At 35.6% G+C, this 20,721-nt stretch overlaps 1 protein-coding gene across 7 annotated transcripts in view; it reads left to right on the top strand.

Annotated features, from left to right (window-relative positions):
• Positions 1 to 20,721, top strand: part of SANBR (SANT and BTB domain regulator of CSR) — a 65,349-nt gene that overhangs the window by 26,958 nt on the left and 17,670 nt on the right. For 5 of the 7 annotated variants that reach the window (XM_025932203.2, XM_086701034.1, XM_086701036.1 and 2 more), the window contains 8 exons: positions 1,807 to 1,893; positions 2,006 to 2,116; positions 4,632 to 4,755; positions 8,479 to 8,631; positions 16,479 to 16,624; positions 17,359 to 17,458; positions 18,922 to 18,954; positions 19,789 to 19,888. In XM_025932203.2, the coding sequence (XP_025787988.1) occupies positions 1,807 to 1,893; positions 2,006 to 2,116; positions 4,632 to 4,755; positions 8,479 to 8,631; positions 16,479 to 16,624; positions 17,359 to 17,458; positions 18,922 to 18,954; positions 19,789 to 19,888 (854 nt within the window). Of the gene's footprint in view, positions 1 to 1,806; positions 1,894 to 2,005; positions 2,117 to 4,631; positions 4,756 to 8,478; positions 8,632 to 16,478; positions 16,625 to 17,358; positions 17,459 to 18,921; positions 18,955 to 19,303; positions 19,347 to 19,788; positions 20,373 to 20,721 lie in introns of those variants that run through there. The other 2 variants (XR_015249200.1, XM_086701035.1) reach the window with 2 other exon arrangements.

Raw genomic sequence — 20,721 nt, 5'->3', positions numbered from 1 at the left:
TACTTTTCTTTCTTTTTTTTTTTTAATTCCTAGGTAAAAACTTTTTGGTGCTATTTTAAATGCTATTTATTTATTTATTTAATTTTCCAATTGTTAGCAAGAGAATATTGATAAAGACTATCCAATATTTAGAGGTTCAACAGAGGAGTGGCCATTTAGTGGCCTGAGAAGGAGGAGCCAGTGAGTCAAAGGGAAGATAAAAGGAAAGATAGTTTCAAAACTGGGGAAGTGATTGGGGCGCTGGCTGGCTCAGTCAATAGAGCATGCAACTCTTGATCTCAGGGTTGTGAGTTCAAGCCCTACACTGGGTACAGAGATTATTTAAAAATAAAATCTTAAAAAAAAAGAAGTAGGGAAGTGATTAAGTGATCAAATGTGTAGAATGCAGCTACCATGTAGAGTAAAATGAGGACAGAAATGTGACCAATTAGATTTAGACAAACTTTTTTCCCAATGTTTTGCTCTAAATGAATACTAAAAATTTTAGCAGTTAGCCATTAGGGATAGGTAGGCCCAGGAGACCATTTTTTTTTAAGGTAGATACTAGATAATGTTTATATGCTAATCAAAATGATTCATTCCAGAGGGGGAAATCGCTAATGCAGGGGATTATACAAAAGTTTAGTCCTTAGGGGGGATGAGACAGAGGGCAATTATCTGAGAGCTAAATACTTAAAAATGGGATTAATATCCTAAATCCAGACCTAGCCTCAGGACATACACTTCGAATTAATGACATAAGACTTAAAGTTTGCTCATAGTATGTATAATCAATAAGTTTTTGTTAATATATATCAATTGCTTAATGTTATATCTGGCACTCTTTAAAAACACTATTCATTTAACGCTCATAAAACCTTGTGAATTTGGGATTATTAATCCCATTTTATTTTATTTTTTAATCTTTATTTATTTTTGAGAGAGAGAGACAGAGTGTGAGTGGGGGAGGAATTGAGAGAGGGAGAAGCAGAATCCAAAGCAGGCTCCAGGCTCTGAGCTATCAGCACAGAGGCTGATACAGGGCTTGAACTCACGAACCACGAGATCATGACCTGAGCTGAAGTTGGACACTTAACCTGAGCCACTCAGGCACCCCATATTAACCCCATTTTATAGATGAGAAAACAACGTTCAAATATGCCAAGTTATTATTGGTAGACCCAGGATTCTTAAGTTTTCAAGTTCCTCAATCTTGAATATTTTTACCAAATATTCTTGTGAAAATACATTCTTTTTTTTTTTATGTTTATTTATTTTTGAGAGAGAGAGTGCGCAAAAGTGGGGGAGGGACAGAGAGAGGAGGAAACACAGAGCTGTCAGCGCAGAGCCCAACCCAGAACTCAAACCCACGAAGTGTGAGATCATGACCTAAGCTGAAGTCAGACATTTAACCAGTTGAGCCATTCAGGCGCCCCTGAAAATACATTCTTTTTTTTTTTTTTTCAACGTTTATTTATTTTTGGGACAGAGAGAGACAGAGCATGAACGGGGGAGGGGCGAGAGAGAGGGAGACACAGAATCGGAAACAGGCTCCAGTCTCTGAGCCATCAGCCCAGAGCCCGACGCGGGGCTCGAACTCACGGACCGTGAGATGAAAATACATTCTTAATTAAGCAGTTCTCATTAATAGGTTTATTTACTTAGAACACTATAAATATATCGTAAATCCCCAGAGTAGCTCTCTAAGGATTTATTAATTTTATTTTCTACATATGCAGGTAGATCAGTATTTATTTTCATCACTATCAAGTAATTTTCATAATGTAAACATAGAAAATTAATTTGTCCATCATTTGTTGTTAATAGTAAACTTTTTTGTAAGAAGATTGAAAGACTTTTTGATCCTGAGTACTTGAACCCAGATTCTCGGAATAATGCAGCGACATTATACAGGTATGGTGATGTGTTTTTCCTTGATATTCTGTACAGTGCAGCTAAATTCTTTAATTTTACTACATTTAAAATTTTTCTCCTTGGATATTTTTGTATGTTCTTTGTGTTATAGATGCTGTTTGTGTAAGAAACTTTTAACAAAAGAAACAGAAAGAAGAATTCCTTGCATTCCTGGAAAAATCAATGTGGATCAACATGGAAATATTATCTACATTCACATAAGGTGCAGTAACAATAAAATATAGCTTTTAAATGTGAATTACTAGTGTTTGTCTAAAAACATTAACTAGTATTATAAGGCATAGGATAACATTTTTCTCTGAATGTAATCCAACTTTGACTTAGAAAGATGCTACTTTCGGGGTGCCTTGGTGGTTCAGTTGGTTAAGCATCCAACTTTGGCTCAGGTCATGATCTCACGATTCGTGAATTTGAACCCCACATTGGGCTGTGTGCTGACAGCTCAGAGCCTGGATCCTGCTTCAAATTGTGTCTCTCTGTCCCTCCCCTGCTTGCACTCTGTCTCTGTCTATCAAAAATACATAAACATTTGGGGCGCCTGGGTGGCTCAGTCGGTTCAGTGTCCGACTTCAACTCAGGTCGTGATCTCACAGTTCATGAGTTGGAGCCCCATGTCGGGCTCTGTGCTGACAGCTCAGAGCCTGGAGCCTGCTTCCGATTCTGTGTCTCCCTCTCTGTCTGCCCCTCCCCTGTTCATGCTCTGTCTCTCAAAAAGTGAGTAAACGTTAACAACAACAAAAAAAATACATAAACATTTTTTAAAAATTTAAAAAAAGATGCTACTTTCAAAACAAAGTTTTGCAAAAGTTTTATTTTATTTACTAAGTAAATTTCATGATTTTTTAAACTTTAAAATAGTAAAAATTATTCCACATTAATCTTGAAAGATATTCTGGTCACTGTCATTAAAAATTATTTCCCTAACAGATTTTATTTATACAAATGTTATATTGATTTTGACAGAGAACCAAATTTACTTTCAGGTAAATTTTGGTGAATGAGGAAATTGTCTTTAAAATTGAATTTTCCATAATCTATTTATTCTTCATACTTTGTCAGTATTTCATTAGTTACGTAGTCTTTTCTTATTCCCCTTTAGGTTCAAAACTAGTTCTCATTATCAGTTGGGGGGAGAGTGTTGCAAATTGGTATAATATCTCAGAAAAGCAAAAATTCTGAAATGTATGTATTTTCTAAAAATATCTTCCTGCTAGGAATTTCTCCAAAGAGGTAATGTTAGATTTGTGAAAGCACTCAACATTTATCGCTATATTGTTTAAATAGAAAAAAAGGGAAACATCCAAATGATTAAGTGAATTAAAATATATCCATGTAGTAGTATATCTATATGTAACATATCTAATCCATTCTCAATGTGCAACCTTTGAGAATAATGTTGTAAAAGAATGTGTACTTACGTAGCAAGTTGTTAGTCGTGAATTAAGTGGGGGGAAGAAAGTTCATAAAACTAGAAACATTTCGCCAAAGTGTAAACTGTGGTGTTACTTTTAAGTAATAATATTATGGATGCTTTTAATTTTGTTTGTTTTTTTCTTCTATGATAAAAATGTATAGCATTTTGTTCACTATAAATGTTAAATTGCATATTTTAAACATTAAAACAAATATAAATAAACACATATGACCCTAGTATTAATAGCATAGTCATGTTTATTTTATTTTTATTTTTTTAAGTTTATTTTTTTTAGTAATTTCTACACCCAACATAGGGCTTGAACTCATGGCCCCGAGATGAAGAGTTCCATGCACCTCCAACTGAGCCAGCCAGGCACCCTTTACAGTCATGTTTAAAATGTTTCATTTTTGTCTTCATATGATAATCAGGGAAATCTTCATTAGTTATTGTAAGCACCTAGGATGTTATACTTCTTTGTCTTAAGACTTGATTTCACCTTTTGGAAAGCACTTTCATTCTGACAGCAATAACTATTAATACTATTTGAAAAAAAATGATATTGACTTCAACATCCATTTTTGATTTATTTAAAGCATTTCCGTGCAACTTAGCTGTTGATATTTTTTCAGTTGTCTTTAATTAAAACAGATGTGCCTATGTAATTTGTAATAACATCATGACATCTTGTTATTTGTTGAACTAAGGACAAAAATAGCAAAAGTTCAAAAGATTAAGGGATTTGGGAAAAATAGGAACATGAGTTACATATGGACATAGCCAATAGGGTTTTAAGCCTTTGCTATTTTTTAAGTTTATAACTTAAAAATGTATGTTACTAAGACCTGATTATATATTACTACATTATTGAATTATTGGAGAATTCCTTTTGAAAATAATATAAATAATATATTAATGAAATGTTTAGAATCACCAATAATTAATAACAACTTATTCTATAATATGTACAATTAGAATAAAGGTTCTATTTAGCAACATGTGCCTAAGTCTCAACTATTAGTCTGCTCAAACTACATTTAACATAGCTTAGCAAAATAATTTGTATAGTTTAGCAAAATAATTTGGCGTTCAATCTTTTATATCTTTTTCTTGTGTCCACAGAAAAAGAGAATAAACAAACTCCAAATGAAATTTTATCTACTGTCAGTATAGTCCATCCCACAACCAACATTTGGGGAATGTTACTGGAAATAAGCCACAAATTTAAAAACATGTACTGAAAACAAATTGTTTATATTACTTGCTTGTAAAATAAGATAATAATTGAGGCTCTTTTCCCCAGGGATAAGACTTGGGATGTTCATGAGTATTTGAATAGTCTTTTTGAAGAATTAAAATCTTGGAGAGATGTATATTGGCGCTTGTGGGGAACAGTCAACTGGCTAACTTGTTCAAGATGTTATCAGGTGAGGTTTTTTGTTGTTTTTTTTTTTTCTTTTTAATATCTTGTTCTGTAAATATTCATAGCAGGCTCTCCCTTTTTTTTTTTTTTTTTTTTTTTTAAAGATTTTGTTTGTAAGTAATCTCTACATCCAACATGGGGCTTGAATTCACAACCCCAGGATCAGGCATTGCATACTCTACTGACTGAGCCAACCAGGCACCCCGCATAGCAGGCTCTTTTAATACAGGATGTTTAACTAGTAGTATGTTTGGATGTGTTTCGACAATATCTGACATCTTTTTAAAGAAACTAGTGGCAAAAACGGTAACACTATTAAACATTCCTTCCATCTGGTTTCATCTCTCTTACTGTGTATCTTTGTCTTCCTTTTTACTTTCATTGCTGAAAGAATCAACACCTTGCCTAATTTTTAGAAAACCAACAGGTTTTAAGTGACCTAATCTGTTTTTTCGGTGGGAAAAAAACCAACAAAATCCTTACTACCTTTAGTTATTTTAAGCCAGACTTTCTCTGTTAGCCCATTAATTTCTTAAAAAATTCAGAAACACTTTGTAGATATGGTACTATTGATATGTGCTCTTTTTATTGTAGCTTATTGTAGTTGTGTTCCCAAAAAGGTTAAAAGATTTTGTTCATTTTTTAAAAATAAATGAAGTCTGTAATAAAACCACAAGAAGCTTACTATATGAAGGTACCTGTAATAAATAATTTTATAAAATAAATAGATTTTAATAGGTCACAGTCATTCCTAATTAGTGTTAGGTATAAATCTAGAGTGTTCTACATAAAATTTTTTATAAATCCCTAATATCTCCTTTCCTCACTAATTTTCCTCTCTCACTTGAGTAATGATTTTTGGTAAATAGAAAGAAGAGCAGCTTATCAGAACCATCAGAGTGAGTTTTTTCAAACTGTGTAAGTTTCCACCCAGTGAACTCTAGTCCCCACAATTTTTTAATTGGATTTTTTTTAAGAGACAGCATGAGAAAAGGGGGAGGGGCAGAGGAAGAGGAAGAGAGAATCCTGAACAGGGATCAACCTCAATATCATGACCTGAGCCAAAATCAAGAGTTGGATGCTTAACCAACTGAGCCAACCAGGCGCCCCCATAGTAAATATTAAATATTATAACTCACTCTTCAATATGCTATAAAAAAGTGAACAAAATCCCTCACATTTTCTGTGTTCTAAATGCTAAATAAGTTAGATTTTAGAAGCCTGATAGCCTTTGATTATTAGTGATACTCCATTGTAGGGAAGACCACTACATACACCAGCCTGACAGTAAATACTGCTGGTGAGGGTGTGGAACAACTAGAACTCTTATACATAGCTGGTAGGAATGCAAAATGACTCAAGGACTTTGGGAAACTGTTAGGCATGGTAAATGTTAAACTTACATTAGCCACACAATCCAGCAATCCTACTTGTAGGTAATTACCCAAGAGAAATAAAAACCTATGTTCACATGAAAACCTGTATGGAAATGTTTATTATGGTGGCTTTTTTTTTTCATAATGGACCCAAAGTAGGACACTATAAAGTCCTTCATGGGTGGGTGGATAAACATACTGTGATGCATTTATACATCACAAAAAAGGAATAAACTGACACATAAAACAGTGTGCATAAATTTCAAATCCATTTTCTAAGTAAAAGAAGCCAGATTCAAAAAGCTAAATACAGTATGATTCTAGTTACATGACATTCCGGAAGAGCCAAAACTATAGAAACAGTAAACAGATTAGTGTTGCGTGAGGCTAGGGTGGAAGAAGGAACTCAAAAGGGGCCTAGGGGAGTTTCTAGGCTGATGGAAGTGGCTTAGGCTTTGACTGTGGTGGTAGTTATGTGACTAAATGCATTTGTCACACCTCATAAAAAGGATGAAGTTTACTGTATAAGGATAAATTTTACTATATGAATATTACACTTCAATAAATCCAATTAGGGGTGCCTGGGTGGTTCAGTCAGTTAAGTGTCCGACTCTTGATTTTGGCTCAGGTCGCAATCTCAGGGTCTTTAGATCAAGCCCTGCGTCAGGCTGTGGGCTGTGATGGAGCCTGCTTGATATTCTCTCTCTCAAAATAAGTAAACACTTAAAAATATATATATATATTACGGAGAGTTTATAAACCCATAAAATAGTTCATATGTAAAATATTTTGTGTATGTGCACCCTATAGCTTTAATCAGACTCCATATTTTTAAATTAAAAACCATTTGAAAATCATAATGGGAACTAACAGCAAAGACTTTTGAATATAGACTGATGAAGTTTTGGGGTGATGGTGGGGATCATGGGGCTTGGAGCTGATGGCCAAGAAAGAATTCTTGAAGATGTCTTTGGTGCAAAAAAGGTGACTTTATTAAAGCACAGGGACAGGACCCATGGGCAGGAAGAGCTGCATTGGGGTTGTGTAGAATGGCTGGTTATATACCATGGACTTGGGATAGGTAAAGTCAAAGAGAAGTTTCCAAAGAGACTTTCATATGCTTAAGACTTACTGGAGACCTAACTATTGTCAAGCTAAGGTTGTTTTTCCCTCTAGCAAAGCATTAACATTAAGACAGTAGGGGATGGGGCGCCTGGGTGGCGCAGTCGGTTAAGCGTCCGACTTCAGCCAGGTTACGATCTCGCGGTCCGTGAGTTCGAGCCCCGCGTCAGGCTCTGGGCTGATGGCTCGGAGCCTGGAGCCTGTTTCCGATTCTGTGTCTCCCTCTCTCTCTGCCCCTCCCCCGTTCATGCTCTGTCTCTCTCTGTCCCAAAAATAAATAAACATTGAAAAAAAAATTAAAAAAAAAAAAAAAAGACAGTAGGGGAGTTCCTGGACTTTAGGCTATTGAGGAGATTGCCTTTTTCTTGTGAACTGATGGAGACTCTTATTAGTTTAACTATTTGAAGGCTTTGTTTTTTTTTTTCCTTTCCTGTTTTTGGAAGTGTCCAGGAGATATCATACATGGCCCACCTTGAGGGAGTGTGCTGTTAGCCTGTATTTTGCTGTCAGCTTGCCCTGTGCTCCCTCATCATAGACTATCTTTTACTGCTCTTATGTTCAACATCAGTGCTTAAAATTGTTAATTTTTAAATTTTCTTTAAATTATTTTACGAACTTAAAACACATCTGAAAACTATTAATTTTATAATTAAACCTTGGTCAGTTTTTGACCAGTGATTCAGAATTGTTCCATAGTTTTCACTAATATTGGTGCTAAATATTTATCTTAAAAAATATGTCTAGGAATAATCAAGTGAGGCAAATTTTATTTCATTTTTTTCCTTGGAAAACTTTTTATGTGATTAGCCATTTATAAAATTAGATGTACATCGAGATCAACTTAATGCACCTGAATTTTGAATAAAGTATTTTTATTCTTGCTTTTTAATAGCTTTACTGAGGTATAATTACCTGTCATAAAATTAATTCATTTTAAATGTACAATTCAATGATTTTTAGTAAATTTACAGAGTTGTGTAACCATTACCACCATCCAATTTTAGTACATTTCCATCATTCCAGAAAGGTCTCTTGTGTCCATTTGCTGCCATTTCCCAGTCTATCTCCAACCCTAGGCAACCTCTAATCTACTTTGTATCTCTAAAGATTTGTTTTTCTGTACATATTATGTAAATGGAATATACATTATGTGTCTTAAGTATAAATTTTTTGAGATGTATAATTTCATTGTGGGAGTAATCATTGCTTTTATATATTTCTTTTTTCAGGCTTTTCTCTGTATAGAATTTTCACATTGTCAGTATCACTCAGAAACAGTGGTTTATCCAACTGCAGCAAGTTCACTGAGTACTGTTGGCACTGGTATTTATCCCTGTTGTAACCAAAAGGTTCTTCGGTTTGATCCCACTCAGCTAACAAAGGTAAATTTTGTTTTTTGTTGTTTTGGGGTTTTTTAGATTTTATCTATTTATTTATTTATTTTAATTTTTAAGTTTATTTATTTATTTTGAGAGAGAGGGATGGAGAGAGTGCGTGGGAGGAGCAGGGAGAGAGGGAGAGAGAATCCCAAGCAGGCTCTGCGCTATCAGCCCAGAGCCTGATACAGGGCTTGAACCCATGAACTGAGATCATGACCCAAAAGTGTAGTATAAAGTACAAAGTTATAAAGGTGATACATTCCTGTAGGAAAGACTTTAAAGAATACAAAAAATAAGTATAGTAAAAAGTAGGAGACCCTCTTTACACCACTTCCTTGTTCTGCATCTTGTCTTAGAGGTAACCAGTTAACAGTTTCCTTTCAGACATTTTATACATTTCAGACACAAATTATATGCAATGTTTTGGTATTGGAAATCTGATCATACTATTCATACTATTCTACCCTTTTAGATCAACAGTATACTTAGGTTATCTTTCATTTTCTTTTACTGCAGTTTAATATCCTAAGCCGTGCATATATCACAATTTATTTAACCATCCTCCTGTCAATCAACATTTAGATTATTTCCAGATTGATGGTATTACAGTGTTGTAATGAACATCCTTGCACATATATCTTGGTACAATATGTGAGTGTTGCTGTAGGTTAGAGTCCTTGATCCGTACCACTTTTGAAAAGGTTATATAATTAGATTTCATAAATGGGGGGGAAAGAATCTAAAGCTCTTCCTCCTCCTTCTCTTCCTCATCCATACAGCAGTTATTTATAAAGCACCAAAGCTGTTTCACACACTGTGCAAGTCAGAGAATAATCTAATTTCTGTAAAATTAGATTGTTTCCGCTTTCGTGGAGCTTTTAGTTCATACAGTACTATCAAAAGGAAAAAAAAAAGCATGCAAGGAAATGTTTGAAGAAGTACACAGGGCCGTAAATATCTATAATAGGCTGGTCTGATGTGGGCATTCAAGTCAAGGAGTTGGCATTCAGTTGAGATCTGAAGAATGGATAGGAGTATATGAGGCAAAGAGGAAAAGAAAGAGCATTCTAATCTGAATACCAAAGCCAAAAGGAACACAGTGAATGAGAGAGACTGAAAGAAACTGCCTTTTGTAGAAAACATATAGTTTGAGAAAAAGTTGGCAGGGTGTATAGGCCCTGCAGGGCCAGGACCTTGTAGGCCCTGTTACAGTTTTTTCTTTATTTTGTATTTTGAAAATCACTTACAGTGTGGATGGAGAGTGGCTTGGGAATAGTAAGTGCAGTCAGGTACAAGAGGAAGTTACCGTGGTAGTCTTAGAGAGAGATGATAGTTTGGCCTAGGGTCGTAGAGATGAATTCAGTATTTAGGAAGTAAAACTGAAATGGCCTGGTGGATTATACCACAGAGGAAGAAGGAGTCGAGGATAACTCAGTTTCTTGCTTGTGCTCCTGGGTGGTGGTAGTGCTGTCTACTGACGAGGAAACAAGAAGGGAATCTGGTTTGGAGAGAAGCTCATGAGTTCTGCTTTGGACAGTCTGAGATTGAGGTGTCTAACAAAGAGTGTTAGATGCATGGGTCTTAGGGCTCAGAGAATTGGCTACCTGGAGGTGATAATTTTAAGTCTCTTTGCAAATAAGTAAGAATTGAAACCAGCAGGTATGGGTAAGCATAAGAAGAGCAGATAGCCTAAGGCAGAGCCCAGAGAAACTCCCAGAGTTTAATGGCTGGATAGAGAAGTGTGAGCCTGCAAACGAAAGTGATCAGGAGCAGCTGGAATAATAGGAGGAAAACCAAGGATGTTGTCGTGAAAGTCAAGGGAGTAGTATTTAAAGAAAGAAAAAGTGGACCATGATGCCAAATACTGCCAAATACTGATAGAATGATGAAAGATATGTGTCCTTTGGCTTTGGTAACCTGGAATTCATAAGTGTGACAATCTGTTTTGTCAAAGTGCTAGATCCCAAAGCCAGATTGGTAAGGGTTGCAGAGTGAGTGAGTGGAAGAAGAACAAATGTGCACAATGTGAATAGCAACTCTTTTGGGAAATTTGAAAAAGGTAGAAAGTAAGTCAGTATTATGTTATAGATATTTGTTTATTGTTTCTGCTTTATTTTGTTTTGATAGGAGAGACCTTTTTATTTTTTTATTTTTATTTATTTATTTTTTTAAACGTTTATTTCTGAGAGAGAGAGACAGAGCATGAATGGGGGAGGGGCAGAGAGAGAGAGGGAGACACAGAATCTGAAGCAGGCTCCAGGCTCTGAGCCATCAGCCCAGAGCCCGATGCGGGGCTTGAACTCACAGACCGTGAGATCGTGACTTGAGCTGAAGTCGGACGCTTAACCGACTGAGCCACCCAGGTGCCCCAGGAGACACCTTTTTAAAAGGCAGTGGGAAGGATCCAGTTGAGGAAGAGAGGTTGGTAAGTATAAGGCCATGAGGACACAGGGTAGGGTGGGATCATAAGCACATGTGGCAATCTCAATTTAGACAGGAGGAAGGGCAGTTCCTCTGTTGTAACAGTAGAGTAGAATGGTTGCAGCTTTAGTAAAATTGTGTTTTTGTCATTTAGATAAATTTTTCCAATCTAATGCCTTTCCTGTTCTCTATATAGTAGGGGGTAAAGCCATCTGCTAATAATAAGGGAAAAGGGAAGGTTTGAAGTAGTCTTTTTGGAAAACATGAGAGTGAATTTTCCAGAGAAAGGTTGTAGGTTAGTAAGCAGTTTGAGAGCCCCTGGGAGATTGGTAATCATAAATTTACAATGAAACCCAACATGTCTTTTATGTCACTCTCTCTAGCACCCCTAAGCTGGTTGAGTGCAAACATGGAGAAAATGGGTAGTTGAGTTCGTCCAGAATTGGGGTTTTGCCGGATGGGTATGATTAGATTTACTGCCAAGGAATTTGGGTTATTAGCAAATTTAAGCTCAGTGGCAAATTTAAGCTCAGTGGCAAATTTAAATTTAACAGGAGATTAGATACAACTGGAAGATAAAAGTCAGAAGAAACTATCCAGAATGAAGCACAGAGAGACAAAATGATGAGAAATCTAAAAGTAAGAAACCTAGAGAGTGCATGTCATTTTTTAAATTGTGGTAAAATAAACATAAAAATTTCCATCTAAACTGTTTTTCAAGTGTACGGCCCAGTAGTATTAAGTATATTCACACTGTTGTACAACCAGTCTCCAGAACTCTTTCGTCTTGCAAAAACTGACATTCTATAGCCAATCAACATTCTCCATTCCCCCTCCCCTCAGTGCCTGGCAACTCCCATTCTGTTTTTTGTCTCTACAAATTTGAATTCTCTAAGTACCTCATATAGTAGTATTCTACACTATTTATCTTTTTATGTAAGAAGCACTAATTTCTTAATGGGGTTCCCAATAGAAATAAAAAGAGAATGTATTAGAGGCAAAATTTGAAGAGATAACGGCTGAGATACTTCAGAATTATTGGAAGATTTTAATTTATAGATTCAAGAATTCCAGGGGTGCCTGGGTGGCTCAGTTGGTTGAGTGTTGGACTCTTGATTTTGGCTCAGGTCATGATCCCAGGGTTGTGGGATTGAACCCCACATTGGGCTTCACATTGAGCATGGAGTGTGCTTAAGATTCTCTCTCTCTCCCTCTGCCCTTCTCCCCTGCTCTCTCTCTTTAAAAAGTAAAATAAATCAAAAAATGAAAAGAATTCCAGTGATTCCCTTTAATGGAATTGTTGAAGCACTATATTGTACACTTAAAACTAATATAACACTGTGTGTTAACTAACTGGAATTAAAAACAAAAAAATAATTCCAGTGACTTCCAGTAAAAATAGTAGGAAATCCATACCTGCACATATCAGAGTGAAACTGCAGACAACAAAAGAAAACATTTAAAAGCAGCCAGATGGAAAAAGTAGAATCCCTTCAAAACATCAATAATGAGAGTTCACATCTCAAAATGGTGTCAGTGGAAGCCAGAGTATAGTTCCTTCAGTCTTTGGTATACCAAAAGAAATAGTTAACATTCTAGAAATCTGTGCCTTCCTTAAATACCCTTCGAGAGTGAAGACAAAATAAAAACATTTTTAGGCAAAGAAAAATTGAAGGAATTTTCAACCAACGAATTGCTTTAAAGGAGATACTAATGATGTTCTCAAGATACAGGTAGGAATGAAGACCAAAGAAAAAAATTGGTATATTGGTAAATCTAAATGAACATTGACTATATTAAGCAATGATGGTAACACTTTATGTGTGTGTGTGTATGTTTGTAATAAATATAGGATTATATAAGTAAAATAGAAAATTTAAAATAATCGACACATACTCTAGATTTTAATGTATAATTTTAAAACCCACAACAATAGCCTGTAGATTAGAAGGATGTTAAAGTGGAGGTCTGACAGTTTAAAAGGTCTTGCATTGTTTAAGAGAAGAGGTATTAATGGAGTGCCTGGGTGGCTTAGTCAGTTGAGCATCTGACTTCGACTCAGGTCATGATCTCATAGCTTGTGAGTTCGAGCCCCGTGTCAGGCTCTGTGCTGACAGCTCAGAGCCTGGAGCCTGCTTCAGATTCTGTCTCTCTCTCTCTCTCTGCCCCTCCTCTGCTCATGCTCTGTCTCTTTGTCTCTCAAAAATAATAAACATTAAAAGAAAAATTAAAAAAAAAAACAGGAGGTATTAACAAATTAGACTTTGATAAGTCAAGGATATGTGTTATAAGTTCTAGGATAACCACTAAAAGGATAAAAGAATGTATAACTTCCAAATTAATGTATATAAAGGGAATGAGAGGAATGATTTAAAAAAAAAATCTTAGCAAATTTAGAAATAAAAGGGAAATAACACAATCCAATAAAGAATAGATAATACACAACTTAAAACAAATGTCACACTTAATAGTGAAATGTAGAAAAGTTTTCCTTTGAAATTAGGAGTAAGATAAGGGTGCGCATTGTTACAACAGTTCTATTCAAATTGAACTGGAGGTCCTAGACAGTATAGTAATGCAAGAAAAAAAAAAAAGTGTAAGGATCAAAAAGGAACTGTCATAATTTGCAGATCACATTGTGAACATAGAAAATCCTGAAGAATCTTCAGATAAATTATTAGAATTAATAGGAATTTAAGATTGATCTGTTAAACATCATTTACAAAAACCAATTTTATTTCTATAAACCAAGCAATGTTAGAAGATCAAATTTATAAAAAGAAACCATTTACAGTAGTCTCAAAAAATCAGGTACCTAGGATTAAATCTAATAGAATATGTGCAAGAACTCTATACAGAAAACATAAAACACTAATGAGAGAAAATGAAACTAAAAAATGGATTGTCATACCACATTCATAGATTGGAAAACTCAGTATTGTAAAGATGTAAATGTTCCCCAAACTGGTCTATTTAGATCAATGTAATCTCAATAAAAATACTAACAGATTTTTATTGGGAACTTTGCTAAACTGATTGTAATGTCTGTGGAAATGAAGAGGGCCAAGGATAACCAAGATACTCTCAAAGAACCAAAGGTAGAAGTGCTTGCTCTGCCCAACATGAAGATTTATTACAAAGCCATTAGGGTGATACTGGCAAAGAGTAGACAGACCAGTAGAAGAGAGTACTCACAGCCACTTGGATACTTGACTATGACAGAGGTGGCAGTATAGAGCAGTAGGCAAAGGGTAGACTTTTTAGTAAGAGGTCCTGGAACATTGGTATATCCATTTGGGGAAAAAAATGGAAATGGAATCTATCCCAAACTACTCACAAAAAAAGATCTATATGTGAAAGGAGAACTAATAAAGCTATTAAAAGATAATACCATAAAAAATCTTATTTTTTATTTTAGAGTGAGCAGGGGAGAGGGGCAGAGAGAGAGAAAGTCTTAAGCAGGCTCCATGCTCAGTGTATGGAGCCCAAGACAGGGGTCGATCCCATGACCTTGGGATCATGACCTGAGCTGAAATCAAGAGGTGGATGCTCAACCAACTGAGTCACCCACACATCCATTATTTAGTTTTTTTAAGTAAACTCTACCCCCCAATATGGAGTGCAAACTCACAAATCCAAGATCAAGAGTTGGATGCTCTAATGAATGAGCCAGCCAGGAGTCCCAAGAAAGAGATTTTTAAATTCCAGTACATCACCTACATTAAATAAACTTCAATAGACAAAGTCATAGGTAGGACCAGATATTAGCAACATATCCATAAAAGGTTCATATTAAGATGTTTTTAGCTCATACAAATCAATAAGAAAACAGTGTTTTAACTTTTTTATGTTTATTTATTTTTGAGACAGAGCGTGAGCAGGGGAGGGGCAGAGAGAGAGGGAGACACAGAATCAGAAGTAGGCTCTAGGCTCTGAGCTGTCAGCACAGAGCCCGACATGAGGCTCGAACTCACAAGCTGTGAGATCATGACCTGAGCTGAAGTCGGACACTTAACCGACTGAGCCACCCAGGCACCCCACAATAAGAAAACAATAATAGGAATGTCACACAAGAAGGCATTTCGCTGGGGAAAAAAGACATTTAGCTGTCTTGTAACCACGAAAAGGAGTTCAACCTCATTTGTAATTGAGGAAATGCAAATTAAAACCACAATGAGATACTACTACATGCTCACCAGAATGACTAAGATTAAAATGCCTTACCAAGTGTTAGTATATAGAGTAATAACACTCATATACTTCTGAGAGTAATATAATTTGGTACACATGAGCACTTTTACACCAGGAAATGTAAAAGATTGTTCATAACAGTTTTATTTGTAATAGCTCCAAACTGGAAACAACCCATCCATCAACTGTAGAATAGATAAGCAAATTGTGAATTTGTATACAATGGAATAGTATACGTTAAAACAAATGTTATTGTTACATACAATAATGTGGTTGACTCATAAAGACATAATGTTAAACAAAACAAGTGAGGTAAAAGTATAGCTAAGTTTAGGGATGCATCCTTTAGTGGTAAAAGGATAAAAACAAGGAAGTGAGTACCATAAAAGTCAGGATAAAGATTATCTTTTGGGAGAAAGGAGGCAGTTACAGTCAGGAATGAGCCCATAGGAATTCCAAAAGTGTTGGTAATATTCTAGTTTTTTTTAATATATGTGTGTGTGTGTGTGTGTATACACTTATAGATATATAAGTTTATTTATTTTGAGAGAGAGAGAGAGAGAGGGAGAGAGAGAGAGAGAATCCCTAGCAGGCTCCCATGTGGGACTTAAACTCACGAACTGTGAGATCATGACCTGAGCCAAAATCAAGAGTCAGATGCTCAACCAACTGAGCCACCCAGGCACCCCAGCAATATTCTGTTTCTTAATGTGAATGAATGTTGGTTACATGAATATTCCTGACTGTTTGTTAAGGTGTACATTTATATTTCATGCTCTTTTCTGTATGAGCACAGTTAACCCTTGAACAACATGGGTGAATAGCATGGATCCACTTATACGTTGATTTTTTTTTTGATAAGTACAGTATAGTACCATAAATATTTTTTCTTCCTTTTGATTTTCTTTCCTTAGCTTGCCTTATTTTAAGAATACAGTATATAATACATATAACACACAATATGTGTTGATCAGCTGTTTATCAGTAAGGTTTCCAGTCAATAGTAGTCTTAGTAGTTAAGTTTTGGGGAGCCAAAAGTTACGTGGATTTTTGACTATGCACCCCTAACCCTTCATTATACAGGAATCAACTGCCTTATTTTTTTCTTGAGAAAAAGTTATAAAATGGTTAATATGACAATATGGCTGGGCAAAGAAAAACAAAAACATACAATCATCTTTAAAGGAATATTTCTATTACAAACCAACCTCTCTAATGTAGTATCTCTTACATGACAGGGTTGTAAAGTGAAGGACCACATAGTTGCTCTTCATGATCAAAGTGAAGGCGGAGATTTGCTGTCGTGTCCAACCACTAGAATACTGGACGATCTGCACAAACACAAAGATGTCATTGTTGTGCCTTTTTCTAAAGATACAGTTAGGTGAGGTGGGGGTGGGGGGACGCGCTGCAGCGCTTTATTCAGTGCTTCCCATTTCAGAATCCTCGTGCCTCCCCAAACCAATAATGGCAGTCCCCACATAGCTTACGTTATTCCAGAAAGCTTACTGAAATTATATGTCAGCTTGCAGTAAGAGCAAGCAGGTGTTTATTTGATAGAAAAAATATGGGAGGTCCAAGGGAAAGAAAAACTAATAAAAAGAGTCTTTGGTGATTGAAAGGTTGGGACCTGCAATTCAGTTTTTGAGGGTTTTTTTTTCTTTTTCGAAGTCACTTAAGCCCTTTTTAAATCCTTGATTGATACAACTAGAAAAAAAATGATTAAGGTTTTCTTTGCATAAATTTGAACTCCTTGATTTAATAATTTCTGAAGTCACTTCTATCATTTTGCAATTGCAGTAAGCTGTCAGGTTGGGGGTAGGGGGACCCTTTCCTGAAGGCTATTCTCATAAAAGTACCAGTCTTAGCAGCCCATTTGACTACCTGGCAAGTAGGATGCTTGGAATGCAGTAGTGCCTCCCCTGTATGGAGTGCCTTCTGCTAGGGGAAATCACTGGAGGAATTAAGAAATGGAAATGTTGAGGTGGCATGCCTTATACTCAAGAACTATATTTCTAAAGAAAATTTATAAAACATTTGCAATAAAAATAGACATCATTTGCATTTAACTTCTTCTGAAATTGGACTTTTCTCCCTAAAATCTCTTTTTCTTTCAAGTGATTCTGGGGTTGGTCCCTGTGATGAAAAGGGTCTAGACTGTGATGTTTTATTGGAGCCAAATACACCATGGGGCCCCAAAAGTGGGGAGCTCAATGCTGTGAGTAGCTTGTTTCACTTATTCTTTTTTGATAGGAACAATTGGTGACATTTAATCTTTGACAGAAATGTGATGGGTTTAAACTGAAATTGACATTTTCAATTAATAAACATTTACTGACTATCTGATCATAACAAATGCTGAGTTAGTAGGACTGTAAGGGTAATAGGACATGTTCCTTGCCCTCAACTAATAATTAATCAACTTCAGTTTGGGGAAAAAAATATAACATGTTCTTCAGAGGTTTTATTATGAACAAGTAATGATTTGAGGATTGAAGATAGTGTGAATGGGATATTTTGTCCCCTCCTAATTCTGTAAACATTTTTGGTATGAAATTTTTTTTTAATTGAAATCAGGAATGCATTTAGTTTTTGCGGGGTTTCAAAACTGAAATATTTTTCAGGTGGCCAGATAGCTTTAATTCCTTTGATTCTGACAACCGGGGAATCTCTATTTGCCCATGAACTTCCTCACTTTGTATTGGCTGAGGTATCATTTACTTGACAAAGTGAAATATTCTATGTAAAATGTATTGTCAACTCCAAATGGCTACAAATATTCAATCATTATCATTCTTTAATTATGTACAATATAGCAAATGAGGTTTTTTGAATATCCATATATAATTTGGTTCTTGAATCTATAATAAAATGTAAACATTAAAAAGTGATTGAAATAGTTCAAAAATTAAATCATATTATCTCTGCCTGTGGTTTACTTATCCTTTGGAAATGATACTGGGAAGTGTTGATTTTCCTTTTTGTTTTTTTGTTTTGTTTTTAATGCTTATTTATTTTGAGAGAGAGTGAGTAAGAAAGGGTTCGGAGACAGGGCAGAGACAGTGAGAGACAGAGTATCCAAAGTGGGCTCTGCACTGACAGTAGAGAGCCCATTGCAGGGCTTGAACTCACGAACCGTGAGATCACGACCCCAGCTAAAGTTGGATGTTTAACCAGCTGAGCCACCCAGGTGCCCCAGAAGTGTTGATTTTCTTTTTCTTTCTTTCTTTCTTTTTTTTAATGTTTGTTTATTTTGAGCGAGTGAGTGAGCATGAGCAGAGAGAGGGAGTAGAGGGAGAGTGAACAGAAAGAGAGGGGAAGAGAGAATCCCAAGCAGGCTCCATGCTGTCAGCACAGAGCCCAATGCAGGGCTTGATCTCACAAACTGTGAGATCATGACCTAAGCCGAAATCAAAACTCAAACACTTAAGACTGAGCAAACCCAGGTGCCCCGATTTTCTTTTTCTTTCTTTTCTTTTTATAAACATATACATCTTTTTCTAGACAGCCGTTATAAAAACCTTGTAAAACATCATTTTCAGCCTGAGTTTTAAGTTGTTTCAACCTGGAAAGGAACTATACTTGCAGCTTTTTTCAACTCTTACAGTATCCACATGAAAATAAGGAGCTGCAATCTGGGTAGATACAAATTTATTAATCTCTCATTCCTTTGTCTTATAGTTTTTGTCACTGAAAAACTGGACTCTGCAACTGGTAAGTAAGCAACTATACTTTACTTTCATAGATCTCTTTCTTCCAAAACTAAAGTTTAGTTTAATAGAATCTTACCAGTATCTTATTTTACAGACTTTAGTTCAATGCAGTTATCTTTTTCAGCTTCTGTAATTTTGTACTTACTAAAAATGCCATTGTTTAAAACAGACATATACTCCATAAGTCTCTTTAATGGCTTTTTTGAAGTCACTTTTAAGTCACATTAGGTCATAGAACAAAGCAACAAATGTATTAAATTCCAGGTATTTGGTGGTTTGATTGACACGTTGGTTGATTTTTTTTTTCTTACCTCTTTGCCATCACCCCACCATGTGCCACCAATATTCAGAAGAATGGAAATGGAATTTGGATCAGTGATGACAGAAAGCAGGGTGGGTAGATGCAGGAAGCTGATGCAGATATGGTTGAGTAATCCAAGGCCACGTTTATCCAGGGAATGTGTACATATGGTTGCTTATGGGACTACTTTAATACTAGCAATTATTATATTTTAATGTAATCCTAATATCAAGGAACATGCATTCAGTTAGGTGATAGAGGTATAGTTTGACAAATGCTGATGACCTATTATGGGCCCAACACTCTACTAGAATATGCGAAGGAAATAAATAAAAGATATTTAATGTAATGTGATCCTCTCCTAAATGTAGAACTTCTTATGGCCATTTCCTGAATGTTGTATTAGGTGTTGGTCATTTTATTAGCTCTTGTTTGACTCATTAAATTTAGATAAATTTGAAAGCGTCCATTAGAGATATATTAATATGTTTTTAAAAGGGTGTGTGTGTGTGTGTTTTTTTTTTTTTAATTCAGAAACAACAATCATTATTTTCGGAAGAAGAAGAATATACCACTGGATCTGAGGTCACTGAAGATGAAGTTGGAGATGAAGAAGAAATATCCAAGAAACAAAGTACTGATTTCTAAGATAAAATCAAGTCTCACTTTTATGAAGGGGTTGCATTCTAAAGGCTCTAATGCAAGGGATGATGAATTAGCTTTGTAAGTCTACATGGTAGGTTACAACATGGAAAAAAAATAAATAAAGGAGGCTTCATCAAGATTCTCTAACCCTGGCACTAACACAGAATAATCACAAAGTTATTTAAAAAGTGCAGTGTACTGAGAATCCTCCAAGTTTTCATTTCAAGTGTAACCTAAGGGGTTTCTCAAAATGTATGACTTATATCAGTGTACCAGAGATGATTTGAAGTGACACTGTTCGAGCCCCACATCAGGCTTTGTGCTGACAGCTCAGAGCCTGGAGCCTGCTTCAGAATCTGTCTCCCTCTCTGTCTGCCCCTCCCCCATTCACGCTCTGTCTGTCTGTCTCTCTCTCTCTCTCAAAAAATAAACATGATAACAAAAAAAATTTTTTTGAAGTGACCTCAAATGAAGCACCAGAGTATGATTTTTAAAAAACTAAAAACATGATTTTATACAACTACAGAATGAACTTGTGTCAACATTTTTCAACTCATTAGTGAGAGAAACAGCCGAAGTTGGTTCAGAGAACATTTGAAGGCTTGGGTATTTATAGACACTTGAAAAAGAATGTTAAAAAGGATTGCAAGTTAGCGGCAAAACTGATTGATGTTCTACTAGGCAGTAACTGATAACCTTTGAGGTTATCTTTTCTTCTAAAAAAGAATCATTTGCATTTCTATTAGACACAAAAATCTGCAAGTTAACCTAAGACTTCATGTCCTCTGGGCCTTCAATAACAGTAAATAGGAAAGACACAAG

This window comes from Puma concolor, chromosome A3, assembly GCF_028749965.1.
Source record: "Puma concolor isolate L17-30 chromosome A3, mPumCon1.1.hap2, whole genome shotgun sequence".
Taxonomy (NCBI): Eukaryota; Metazoa; Chordata; class Mammalia; order Carnivora; family Felidae; genus Puma; species Puma concolor.
The sequence above is the reverse complement of the archived record's forward strand: the minus strand, read 5'-3'. Positions and strand labels throughout refer to the sequence as shown.